Source organism: Triticum aestivum, chromosome 3D (assembly GCF_018294505.1).
Source record: "Triticum aestivum cultivar Chinese Spring chromosome 3D, IWGSC CS RefSeq v2.1, whole genome shotgun sequence".
Taxonomy (NCBI): Eukaryota; Viridiplantae; Streptophyta; class Magnoliopsida; order Poales; family Poaceae; genus Triticum; species Triticum aestivum.
Window position 1 is genome coordinate 1,595,877 of NC_057802.1, and position 13,291 is coordinate 1,609,167.

The 13,291-nt window shown below is 43.6% G+C and overlaps 1 protein-coding gene and 1 long non-coding RNA gene across 2 annotated transcripts; both read right to left on the bottom strand.

The window, feature by feature from the left end:
• Positions 1-1,899: 1,899 nt before the first annotated feature.
• On the bottom strand, positions 1,900-2,533 carry LOC123073558 (uncharacterized). Its single transcript, XR_006435687.1, has 2 exons — positions 2,332-2,533; positions 1,900-2,171 (listed from the first exon to the last, which is right to left on the bottom strand). It is a non-coding gene; the product is annotated as an uncharacterized lncRNA (long non-coding RNA).
• Positions 2,534-3,640: 1,107 nt separating this feature from the next.
• LOC123073559 (classical arabinogalactan protein 9) lies at positions 3,641-4,734 on the bottom strand. The gene is made up of 2 exons (XM_044496646.1): positions 3,958-4,734; positions 3,641-3,863 (listed from the first exon to the last, which is right to left on the bottom strand). Exons 1-2 carry the CDS (start codon positions 4,591-4,593, stop codon positions 3,780-3,782), a joined length of 720 nt encoding a protein of 239 aa, XP_044352581.1. The 5' UTR covers positions 4,594-4,734; the 3' UTR covers positions 3,641-3,779.
• Positions 4,735-13,291: the final 8,557 nt, after the last annotated feature.

The window sequence follows — 13,291 nt, forward strand, 5'->3', positions numbered from 1 at the left end:
TCCATTAATAGATGTATTCTTTTTTCCTTTTTATTATTATTAACAGATTCAAAATTAGACCCCTAAAAAGTACTAGATTTTAAAATTAGAAATAAAAATATAAACTACTGTCACAAATATTATACCTTGGGAAGCCACTTTTGAGTACAAATTCAGCGCTATACTTTCTGTAGCATATACCTCATATTTTGTTAGTTATATAGATGGTCAAAGTTTGACCTAAAATACGGACCAAGGAAGTAATAACTTCAACTTCATCTACGGCCGGGGCTAAAAGTTTCTTCGGAAAATCATTAAAACTGCTTGACTCAGCCAGTATTTATGCGGGTTTGCAAATCTCAAGCAACTGAAATAGAAATCAATTTAGTGAACTCCGTGTAAGAAACGAGCAAAGCCCCGAGCCCGAGATTGAGCGCCAACAAGGCATGGAGACACCAAATAGGGACATAGCTAGATCTAGCAACGACGCGGCTGGTGCACGCGAGTTAGAGGGTTTGACAATTAGGGTTCTCCTACCTTCCGTCAGCACCGACGCCGGTCCGTCTTGTCTCCAGCGAGTTAGAGGGTGTGACAGGTGTAGGTGGGTGGGGGACTTTCGTTTTGACTAGTTGTTTCGGGCATCTACAACTACAATAGCTAAATTTGGCACGTTAATGTGTCCGGAGAGCGTCTGGGCATGTCCTTGTAAGGACTCCATTTGTGCATGCATGCAACCATGTCCCCTACTTTGTTCTCAAATTGTGCTGTCAAATGCATGTGATTGGTGGAGAAGAGAAGAGAGAGAGAAAAGAAAGAATAAAGAAAGAGAAAAAGTGGTCCAGGGTGGGACATAACCTACGTGGCAACTTGCCCGGACACACCCACAAAAATCCTGATATCCTTCCCATATATGCCATGGATATGGTGATTTGTGGACAGCACGGACATATGGGGACAAAGTGGGGGTCTAGTTGGATGCCTTTCTCTTCTCTCTCCTATGCCAGACAATGATCGGGCTGTCCGGCTGGACGATTGGGGAGGATATGAGTGGTCCGGTTGTAGATGCTCACTTTAGATTTATAGTATCCCTTTGGATATTTTGCAAGTTATGTAGATTAAAAATAGCCATGGACGTGTTTTAGTATGCAAGTTTACCTTCTATAAAAAAATATGCTGATTTTTTTAACCTTCTATCTTTTTTTTCAGTTTGGCATGCGCAATTTCGTATACGATGATTTATAATGCAGATATCACGCATCTTCAAGTTACTAATCATTCTCTTGGCGTGTGGACAGATGGGGATATGATGACTATGTTGATTCCAAAGAATACCTCATACTCACTAGGATTGAGCAAATCCTCACCAACTTCCATGACAACCAAACTATTGCGGATATCAGTATTTACAAGGGTGATGGGCAAGCTAACAACTTGTTTAGCCAGTTCACCTTAATTAACATAACCACTGTTCCCAAAAGTATTTTTTGTTGTTGAAAACTTCTGATCATTCATTATCTATCAAGGTGGTACAAAGAACACCATAAGCAATAAAAATCACATTCATGTCCATAGACCACCCGAAGGTGGGGATGGTAGGCAACCCGGATGCGAACAAATGAGGGAGAACGATTCGAGGAGGAAGAAAGCTAGAGAAAGATGAAAGAATAACAATTGTTGAAGCTAAACGAGTGGTCCAAATTGGACTTGACCAAAATAAAATATAAGGAGACTTACCTATAGTCAGTCCCATACTAAATAGTTAACCTTTTAGCATGCGGTCTTCCTTTGGTTTTGATGTGATGTACAAGATTGGATCAGAACAGGCATCTTATATTTTCATGTTCTTTCAGTCTCCTGTTTGAGAAAGTATGTTGGTTGTTTGGGCTATATAAGAACTGTATGAAATGAAACGGAGAAAAGTGCAAACACAGCAAAGACTTTATTGATCAAATTACAATAAAAAGGCAGAGAATGGTTCTATCCAACATGTGGCACCTTGATGACACCATCACCACCGGAGGGGATATTTCCAATCACCAAAAGCACATGGTTGCAGCACATGCCATTGTCCGCCCTGGGACGAAGAGCATCAGAAATCAAGAATGTGATGCTATTCACTTGGGGGTTATCGTGCCTTATACAATTGTATGCCGTGTTTGAGTCTTTCCCAATGAGCTCTGGCCAACTTTGTTCTGTATGGTAAATAAATGGAAATTACGGGTTATTTCTTGGATCATTGAAAGTTCAACTCCAACAAAAAATAAAATTGGGGCCAAACACAAAATAAAAAAGTTAAATGGAGACATGATGCAAATTGTAAGAACAAAGCAGGGTGCCAGGTGCAATACTAACTTCCTTGGCAAGGCGGTGGTATGCACTCGCCGTATGTTGCAGGTTTATGAATGGTCGAAAGTAGAATGATCAGAAGGGGCAACAGGAGAAAGGTTGAAGCAAAGGAGCTTTTCTCCATTTTATTGGAACTTAACCTTTCCTGTTTAGAATATTGTTTGGGGAGGGGGCTTTCTAGTTATAGAGCGCCAAAGCAAGGACAATCAATGGCGAATGGGATATAATTTCAATTAATGCGGCCATTGATGGTTTCTAGTTATAGAGCGCCGCATTAATGGGATATATTTTCAATTAATGCGGCCATTGATGATTTGTATATTTAAAGTAATGACTAGCAATAAATCAATATGCACTGAATGTTGGCTATTGAATGAAGAAAGATATAAGATATATTCAATTGATATTGTTATTAATTATTCATTAGTACACCGCATGGATTCACGTGTTCCACATAGTGATGAATGAGTGGCTGGGCGCCTGCATTATTTCTCTTTTTTATCATGGTACATCAAATGACGATCCTCCACGTGTCGGCTTCTCGTTCGATAACTTAACCACGCGTCAGCTCTTCGTTGGAAGGGTCGCCACTCAACGGATGATATGCGCCTATGAACGACGACACGTGGGCCATCGAATATGGTTCTAGCCCATTGAGACTTTTGGCTCATGTGTGTCTCTCGTTCTATTTTTATCCGTACTTGCTTTCGAGCCTTTCACTGTCCATGACGTATTTCAGGCCAATTACAGCCGGTGATGTTTCCGGGCGATTTGAGGCCTTTCGTGTATTCCGATCCGTTTAAGACCCATAGTGTCGTTGATATTTTTTACGTCCCATGGAATATTTCCGCCCATTTACGGCCAGTCGTGTGTCTTGGCCATGTCTGGCTCATGGTGTATTTTGGCCCATTAACTGTCCATGTTGTGTCCGGACCGTTTATTGACCTTCACACCTTTCGGTCCATTAACGACTGTGTTGCGTCTAGGGCATTTTTGGCCCATTCGCGCCTTTTGGTCCATTAACGGCATGTGTTGCTTTCGCGCCATTTTTGGCCCGTTATGGCTTTGAGTCCATTAACGGCGCGTGTTGCCTTTGGGCTATTTTTGATCCGTGACACCTTTCGGTCCATTAACAACCCGTGTTGCTTCTGATTTCAGTCCATTTATGACCCGTTATATATTCGGTCTATGGGCCCTTTCCACAATCGGCCAGTATGCGGCCCATGGTGTTTTAGGCCCAATTACAGCCGTTGGTGTTTTAGGCCCATTACACTGCCGGCCGGTCTTCCACTCACAATCAAAACGCATGCAAAAATATGCCAAAAAACTGTTTATTACAAGCCTCGAACAAATGACGGATCTCTAACATTACAAGCAAGCGTAATGACTGAATCATGGACTTGATACATGAATAAAATGTATGGACGGATGTATCTCTCTGCTGAGTTTCACTCTCACCACGCCAGCGACAGCAGAAGCGCGGCCATGGCGGTCTGCACGACGATCCCCCAGTGCCCGTACTGCCGGCCGCTCCCGCTCTGCACCAAGAAACAAATCCAAAAACCTTTGCCGTCAGTTGTTGCAGCTCTGCTTCAAAAACTAGAAGAATTTAGCTTGTGAGTGATGCATTACCAGATCGTTGGCGGAGGGTGCGGGGCCGGACACGTCCTCGACGGTGGTGGGCTCGGGCGCGATGGGGGCCGGCGGGCTGAGCGGCTCCGGCGCGGGGGCCGGCGACTTCTTCTTGCCGCTCCTCTTTCTCTTGTGCTTGTTCTTGCTCTTGGACGGAGCCTCGGCCGGAGGCAACACGGCGGGCGCCTCGGCCACCGGCGGGGGCGTCGCCACTGGGGGGAGCACCGCGGGAGCCTCGGCCGGGGCGGCCGCCGGCGGAGGCGTTGCTGGCGGGGGCGCCGCGACCGGGGGCGGTGTCACTGGAGGAGGCGCCTTCACCGGCGGTGGCGTCACGGGAGGAGGCGTCACGACGGGCGGGGGCGCGGACACGGGCGCGACCACCGGAGGCGGCTTGACCGGCGCGACTGCCGGTGGCGGCTTCGCGGGCGCGACGGGGGTGGCGGTGGGCGCGGGAGTGACCGGGGTGGCAGTGGGCGCGGGCGTGGCAGGCGCGGGAGGGGACTGGGCGGGCGCCGTCGGCACTGCCACCGGCGTGGGTGTGGCTGGCGCCGCTGCGGGCGACGACTGCGCCGCGGCCGCAGCGAGTAGCCCGGCCAGCACCAACAGGCGGCCCCATGGCCGGAGCTGCGGCGCCATGCTGCTGTTGCTCAATGCGCAGCACAGATGCTAGTGATGACTCCCCTGCTTCGGCTGGCGGTGCAGAGTGTGTCGCTGCTGCTGACTGCTGTGGCCAGATCTGTGGCAAGGGAGTATATGTACACAGAAGGTGACCGGCCGGCGATCGCGGTGGCGCGCGTGGCGATGTGGCGTGGCGTTGGTTGGGTCGTCGTAGCTGGCTGGCTGGCTGGATGGCTTGGGAGTGAAGGGAGCCGGGTGGGGGGTGGGTGCGAAGGCGACGCGATGGCGGGAAAGGGGACGCCGCAACGAACCTCTGTGCTGTGCTGTGCTGCAGATCGCACGCACAGCGCTGATCTGATTGCCTCCAGATCCTTTTTCCTCCCAACCTGACCAAACAAGAAAGGACTCCACTACGAATCTAACGTCAGACTTTTTCATGTCAAATTATGTTCTCTGATGCTAGCAAGTTTAATTGACGAGAATGACAATTCCGCCTTGGTTCTTTTTTGTCAGAAAATTGTCGTGCTTGCAAACTAAATTTTCCATCACCGTGTGAATATAAATTGGTGTAAAAAAGCGTCAAATTTTCCATGCCCAAAAACCAACGTCAGTTCGACAGGAAATCAAATCTGATTTTCATTTCCCGCTCTCTGCTTGCAAGCATTCGCATGTTTTCTAATTTTCAAAAATAATAATAATCAGACTACCTAGCACTAGTAGAAAACGGAGCTTTATCACCGGTTCGTAAGGGCCTTTAGTGCCGGTTCTGCAACCGGCACTAAAGAGTGGAGACTAAAACCCCTCCCCTTTAGTACCGGTTCGGCACGGACCGCCACTAAAGGCCCATCACGTGGCGTGAGCTCGCGTCGTGGTATGGGGGACCCTAAAGGTTTTTTTTGATTTTTTTTTTGAAAACTTTGGAAAAAAAATTTGAATTTTTTTTTCGATTTTCAATTTTCTGAATTATTTGATGATTTAGTCTCTAATCACTCCTCTTAACTACTCAAGTGTGGATCACTCATCCCAAATCGTCTAACTTCCCGGCCGGTCACCCATCCTCTCACTCCCCCAACCTGAGCACGCTTAACTTCAGAGTTTTATTCCCTCTACTTTCCAAGTCTGCATTTGTTGTTTTCCTGACAAATGTAAGCTGTCAATCCTATTAACCCTCAGCAGTTTAGCTTGAGCATTAGGTCACACGTTTCACCGTTTGAGTTTGAAACTATTATTCTAAAAAACAATAATTATTTAGTAACACTAATATTTCTTGAATAAGTTTGACCACAGTTTCACCATAGTTTGACCAGATTTGACCAAAATTCAAAAAATTGAAATAATTATTTAGTGACACTAATATTCTTGAATAATTATGTAGTAACATTAATACTTCTTGAATAAGTAGTTTGACCAGATTTAACCAAAAAAACTGAAATTTGAGCATATCTTTTTTTTCCTTTTGGAATTTGAGGATTCTAAAAAATTGCAAACAGGCGGATTTTCGTGCTGAATTTTTTGATATATTATACTTTTTTTTCTGACATCGTATGCAAAAGTTATAGCCGTTTTACATTTTCCCTACACTTTTTGCCAAACATGTCCAAATTGAAGTTTTCAAATTTTCCTAACTAGTAGATGTAGTAATATAACTACCTCTCGAACGATTTTATTTTTTGAAGTTTTTATCATTTTCTTTTGATTTTTCAAAACTGAAATGGCGATACACAGGGGGTAGAGTTTGAAAATTGCCCTATAGTCCCGGTTTGTGTCTCCAACCGGAACTATAGGTCAGACCCCTTTAGTACCGGTTCATGGCATGAACCGGTACTAAAGGTTAGCCCTTTAGTACCGGTTTGTGCCACGAACCGGTACTAAAGATGATCGTGGGGGCTCGGCCTGACGCCAGCCTGCCACCAACCCTTTAGTACCGATTCGTGGCACGAACCGGTACTAAAGGTTCAACACGAACCGGCATTAATGCATAGCCGTTCGAACCGGCACTAATGGTACCATTAGTACCGGGCCAAAATCAAACCGGGACTAATGTGTCTCACATTAGGTCCTTTTTCTACTAGTGTAGACCAAAATAATCCCAATATTCCTCCTTCATGACACGAGTATCATTTGCTGACATATCTACAGTAGCCTCTAAAGGGTCGTACAATTGTGTACACTAATCATATTTTGATAATGAAATGTCCAATTAACCTCAGCACTGTAGCAAGACAAGTTTTAACCAACAGCTTGGTTCAAATAAAATCTATTTTTCCATGAGATCGCTCAAGTTTAATTACATCCGAAAAATGAAATTGGCTTGCTGCCTTTTGGTGATGAGGTGATGTGATCGATCAATGGAAGGATGGTTGCCGTGGCAAGATCTACAGCCGATGGCATGGCCTGGTGTGAGTGATCACGATGGTGACAGTATGCCAGAAGCCAGCTGTGTATTGCTTCTCCTCCTTTTCGAGATTCTGGTTACTTGCATTCCACGATTAGGCTGCATGCATGCTCTGGCTAAAATATTTGATCCAATGGTGTTTTTCTACACGCATTGGTTGGGTAAACGTGTGGCGTATGGCGTTGCGGTCTTACGTTTGGTGAAGGTAAAGGTGACATGCCACCCAACGCAGATCTCCTCATCTCTCGCTTGATCTGCACGGAACACATGGTACCACCAACAGACATTCATGTAACAATAAATTAAGTATCACAGTACGTGCAAGAAGTTTGTATATATATTTTGTAATGTCTTACGTTTGGTGAATGTAATTACTCATCGAAACAAAGTTAGTAAGTATATACTTTACTCACGTGTGTCGTGGCCGGATTACGTGAGGAATGGAATGTTGGGACCACAATCAAAAGTGCATGTGTTGCACCCCGTACCAGTCGTTAGTCTCTACTCCTATAAAAAGCTGAGTTGATGATGATGGTGTGCCTGCCGTCTATCAATCTCGACCGTTCGATCCGCATCTAACGCATCTGATACGAGCTCTGGCACTTTTGCACAAAGACCCCCGCCACTCTCTTCGTATTCTTTCCAGAAAACCCCTTCATCTCTCTATTCTAGACCAATCCAGATCCATCCCGTGCGACTTTCCTCCAGCCAGCAATGGAGTTCCGATCTCATGCGCTGGCCGCTGCCGGCGCCGTCCGCCCCCAATGCTTCGGGTGCCTTCTGCCGCCGCAGCCACCACCACCACGACCTCGTCTCCTCTGCCCCCTTTCCCGTCTCTCCCCGCGTCTTCTCCGGCCACCTCCCGCATCTCCTTGGACGCCGACCGCTGCAAGTACGCCGCGGGGTACGCGCTGCACATCCTCGCCGGCGGCGGCGCCACATGCTACTCACTCTTCTCCATCGACACGCTCCACGGCCACCCCCTTCAGGTACGCGCTGCTCCCTGAGGACATCCACACCGTCTGCACGAAGCTGGGGTTCAGATCGCCGTCATCGTCGCCGCCGGCCATTAATCAGTTCGCTAGGATGTCTTTCACGCCCGTCGTTCCTCGCACTTACTTAGCCTGATCTATCAAATCGCAGTATTAGCGCTTTCTGTGGTCTCACATCGTAGTTTTCTCTGCCCAAACTGCAGGAGGCATGAAGAGATTGGCTATAGACCAGGCAGGAGAATAGGGGGTAGGAAAATGCAGAAAATTGCCAGGCAATATATGTTCTCTTGCATGTTTGAATCCTGATTTGGATTATCCTACATATTTGAATATTTTTATCATACCAATTAGCTTTTTATTTTTTCGTGAGTATAATGATATGCCTGATGCCCAAGGTTGTGCTTTTCCTCCTCATAGTCCAAGTTACTCGAAAATAGATATCATAGCCCTGGATTTGATTGCAGTAGAAGTATCATAGATTCATCTCCACATATACCCCATCTGTGGGTGTCAAGCCAATCACCCTGATTCCTATATGCTAGCCTGAGTTGTGAATCGTTGTCTCCTTAGGACTGTTAACCTAGAAATTCTCAAAATAAGCAAAACATCAAGCCCTTGATCATGTGGATCCTTACTTCAAAAAGCATGGATGTGATCTAATATAAGCTTATTCTTTGATTTTCCACCGAGATTCCTCACGCTGTGCACAGATGAAGGATGTTGGGCCATTTAGATGCCTTCTTCAGCGCGCCGTCATCCTCTCCTCCTCTAGCCAACATCGATGGCATTTCGGCATCGATGGCATTTATATGCTGCTTGATTCCCTGGATTCTGGATCTCCTTGGGAAAAAGTAGGTGAATGATTTTCAAAGGTGCAGATTAATAGGGCATGATAACCCTGTTTTTATTCTTCGGTTTATTTTGATCCCAGGCATTAGAAGGATTTTCTTTTTGACTGTTACGCTGCTCTGCTAGGCATTAGAAGGATTTCATTTTTTACTGGTACGCCTGCTCTGCACCATTATCTAAATAAAATCCTAAGAAGAGTACGTCTGTAGCTAGCTTTCACTTGCTTCTGTTTTGGGAAATGTAGCAACAATACAGCATGTACTCCTATGTCCTGCATTTGAACGTGAGAAGAAACTGAGGCACGCCCTACTGTATTAATACCGGTGACCCATATTCAGCTAATTGTTTTACACACTTTTGTATGGGCACTGTTTAATATCATACTAGATTTATCATTCCCCGCAAAAATAATAATATAGGGTATATGATTGTCCAGTAAAATAGAGTAGGCCAATCTATAGGCTGAAGTAAGTTAGTTTTGTTTTATTCACAGGAGTGCACGTGTTTTATCACTCACTAATTATATGGGGTTTTCACACATACAAGTGATGCATTTAAAAGATTTTGAGAGGAAATAGGTTGTTTTTTATTGTGTTTCTTTTCATAGAAATAAAAGTCGGTTTTCAGAGGGACGTTGGTTTCAGCCTTGGCCTTCTAAAGTTGAAAGATCACGCTGTTTTAATTACTTCTGGAGGATTCCTTCATTTTGAGAAAGTCAATATCTCAGCAGCAAGCTGGCAACTTGGCCAATGATGTTGGACGAACCAATTCTTTTAGACTCAAATTCTTGGATTGGTGCTGTATATTCTGAATTTCTTTTGTGAACAAAAGTGAGGAGTGGGAGAGGATCTGCAATTGTGAAATTTACTTGTTTTCATTGGAATTGTCTACTAATTATGAAATGATTTTTATTTCTTCTGGATTCGGTATACTATTCTTGGACTCATGAGATTGTTGTTTTATTTCAATGTTTTACGAACGGGTTTTTTCCAAGCTCCCCTTGGTTCGACTTCAAAAGGGACCGACTTGCGTCTTCAACTCAACGGCGTCCATGGTGGAGTTCCAATTGAACGGAGTTGTGATCGGAGTTGTGTTCCAAAACTCTTACGGCCTCATCTGGGGAACACAGGGACTAGGACGCATTTACTTTGATCAAGTGTATCAGCTGGAGGATAATAAAGGATTTCAACTCATCACGGTGACGGTGGACCATGAGGCGGGTACATCCCTTGCCACTGCCGAGCCTCCGTCGCCACAAATCGCCGCTCCCGATGACAAGCCCGTTCTGCGCCTGGAAATGTAAAGCAACAACCAAGAAATGCATCATCTGCGCATTCTGTGTTTGATCTGTTTCTTGCCTCTGAATGCTTGTATTTGTTTAATTTGTGGTATATTCAGATCAGATCAAGTGGAGACCTGCGGCTACTCGTACCTAGCAGGACACAGGTAATCTTTGTGCATTTCTGGTTAATGAGAGACACAGATTTTCTTCATAATCATGCATGTGCTGATCGTATTCGGGATGCCCGATTTGTTCTCATCCTAGGTCTGGTCCTGATGAGGGGGACATGTTCCACAAGATGTTAAAATGTGCTCAAGCAGAGAAAGATGCTGCCATAACAACTGATGAGCTTTCAAAGTTATTCAAATCATGTCAGGTACCAATCATAACAACTGTTGGTTTAATGGCTCCTTGTTGATCCATATTTAAAAACCTGGAGCTTTCACAGTCTTGTTTAGCCACAAGTGTAATACTCTGTCCGAATGAACAAAAGTTTGGACCACAAACATCATTAGGATTTAGAGATTTATAAGGTGTATGCTCTGTTAGTTTTCCTACTCGGTAACTTGCCTACAGAGAGAGCAAGTAAAGCAAAACACTTGAAATTTTCATCCCATTTGAGCTGTAGTCTGTATTTCCATAGGATGATAAATACAGAAACCAGCCCAGATTCATAAACACACTATTCCCCTGTACTGTACTGCACCGCACTCCCTCCGTTCCTAAATATAAGTCTTTTTAGAAATTCCAATATGGACTATTCTTATAAGCGAGATATTTTTTTGGCTTTTTATTAGTTCTTCTCATGTTTTCTTTTGCATCCTCTTGGTTTTCATCAGTTTTTCTTTTCTTTCTCATTTTTTCTTTATTTCTTTGTTTTTTCAGCGTTTTTCTTTGTTTTTTCTTGGCTTTCACTTTTATTTCTTTTTTCTTTATTATATATTTTTACATAAATCATTTTATACACGCATTTTAAATATTTAATATAGGATTAACATTTTTAAGTCATATTTATGAGGTCTAATTTTCTATACATCAGAGATATTTTATATATACATATTTAATATTTATAAACACATGATTAACATAATATAAAACATATAATATTTATGTTTGCATTTTCCCGTAAACATTGTACATTTTTTATACATCAGCAACATTTAGGTATTCACGTTTAACATTTTTTTATATGAGGCCTCTGTACCCCGCTGGGCCGGCCCATTCTGCGTAACATTTTTTCAAATATTTGCATTGACGTTCACTTTTTTCCATACACAGTATAATTTTTTATATACAACGAAAATATATTTCTATATATGTTTATCATTTTTTAAATACATAAATTACATTTTTTAATGTTTATTTTCACAATAGTTTTGTATATGTCTTAAACATTCTTCAAAAAAATGTTGAAACATTTTTTGTATGCTACAAAACATTTTGTTAGACTATGTGGACATCTTTGAAACAGACTTGAACATGTTTCTTAATGTAACATACATTTATTGAATGATCTTAAACAACTTTTTTTGAATTACATGAATAAAAACAATTTTTTTTGAATTACCTAAATATGTTTTTTTTACATTTGTTTGGTCTGATTGCTAATGCGTTTCCTTTTCTTTTGTTTATCTTGGTTTTTTTATTTCTTGACCGATTTTATTTGTTCTAATATGTATTTTTGGGTTTTTTTAGTTTTTCTCTGGTTTATTTTGTTTCTCTCTTGGTTTTCATCTGTTTTTCTTTTCCTTCTCATTTTATTTTTTCTTTGGTTTTCCTTGTTTTTCAACTGCTTTCTTTGGTTTTCCTTGTTTCTTTCTTGCTTTTCACCTTTTCCATTCTTTTGCAGTAGTTCTATTTTTCATTTTCCTTTGGTTCCTTTGTTTCTCTTTTTATTTTATTGGTTTTCTTCATATTTTCTTGTTTCATCTTTTCGTTTCGTTATACGGTTTTTTATATACATCAGGAACATTTACTTCATGGAAATATTAGATTTCTGCTATAGAAATGTTTATTCTGTCTGGGTTTGGTAAACATCAGGTACTTGAAAAACAATTGTGGTATCAGTCACACTACTATGAAAGCGCGAGGCCAAAGGAGTGGACAACATGAGGAGTGCCGACCATGGCGAGTCTGAGGGGTAGCCGGCTCCAAAACATGATGGGGTGCGGGTTGGGTGGTGGGTAAGGTGGGGTGGAGTGTGAGAGGGTCGCCAGAGTTCGTGCAGGTCGGAAGGCTTAGTGGGATGGCCGCGGCAAGAACAAGCAACAATGGTGGTGGGGAGAGGGACGGGTGGTGAGGCAGTGCGCCGCTGCAGCCGCCGACCGGGGGTGGAGGCATGCTGTTAGGGTGGGGAAGATCAGTTGCATGACAATGGTAGAATCGAGGGGGGGGGGGGTCAGAGGATGCTACTAGGGAATCAAAACTAAGATGTCGACATGAATAATGCAGAGGAAGATTGTGCCGAAGCATGAAGTATAAAGAGATCTTGGAGCTGACATGATCCATACATTGCTCTACTGGAGTCTTTTGTCCGTGGCGGTGTATGAGTATTTGATAGTATGTGCTTTCTGGGTGTTTTTAAAAACCTTGGTAACTTTATTATATCAAAAATACAGTTATATCATCCACCGGACAGCTTACTATCGATGTCGTTGGTTTGTCCAACCATATACACGGTGGTGTCGAGACCGCTAGCCTAGCTAATTCATGAGAGACAACAGTCGCCTCCCTTGGGCAGTGAATGAAAGAAACCGAAGTATAACCCAGAGATAAGACAATGCAATCAGCATATATCGCAGCCGGTCCTGAAGCAATGAAGCCCCCATCATTCATCGTGTTGATCACCTGCAAACAATCGGATTCGACAATCAGATTTTGGATCCCAAGCTGATGTTTGGGGTGTGGTCTTTCTCCCCCATGTATTTTGGTTTGGTTTACCCCAATTTATTCACGCACTTGGTAGTTTTAGACGTTGCCTTTCTTTGCTACTAACGGTGCATGCGGCAGCTGAACCTCTCGTTTTTAGTTGCACACGAAACCTTCTTTTATGTCTCTATCTATTCCAATATCTTCGATGCCGCGTCGCCCCCGTCTGGGCGACTCGGGTCGCTCCCCAACCCTAGCTGCCGCTGGGGCCTAGCCCATCTTCCTCCCCTCCTCCCGCTGTCGCCAGAGGACGCCGCTGGCTTGCGCCCG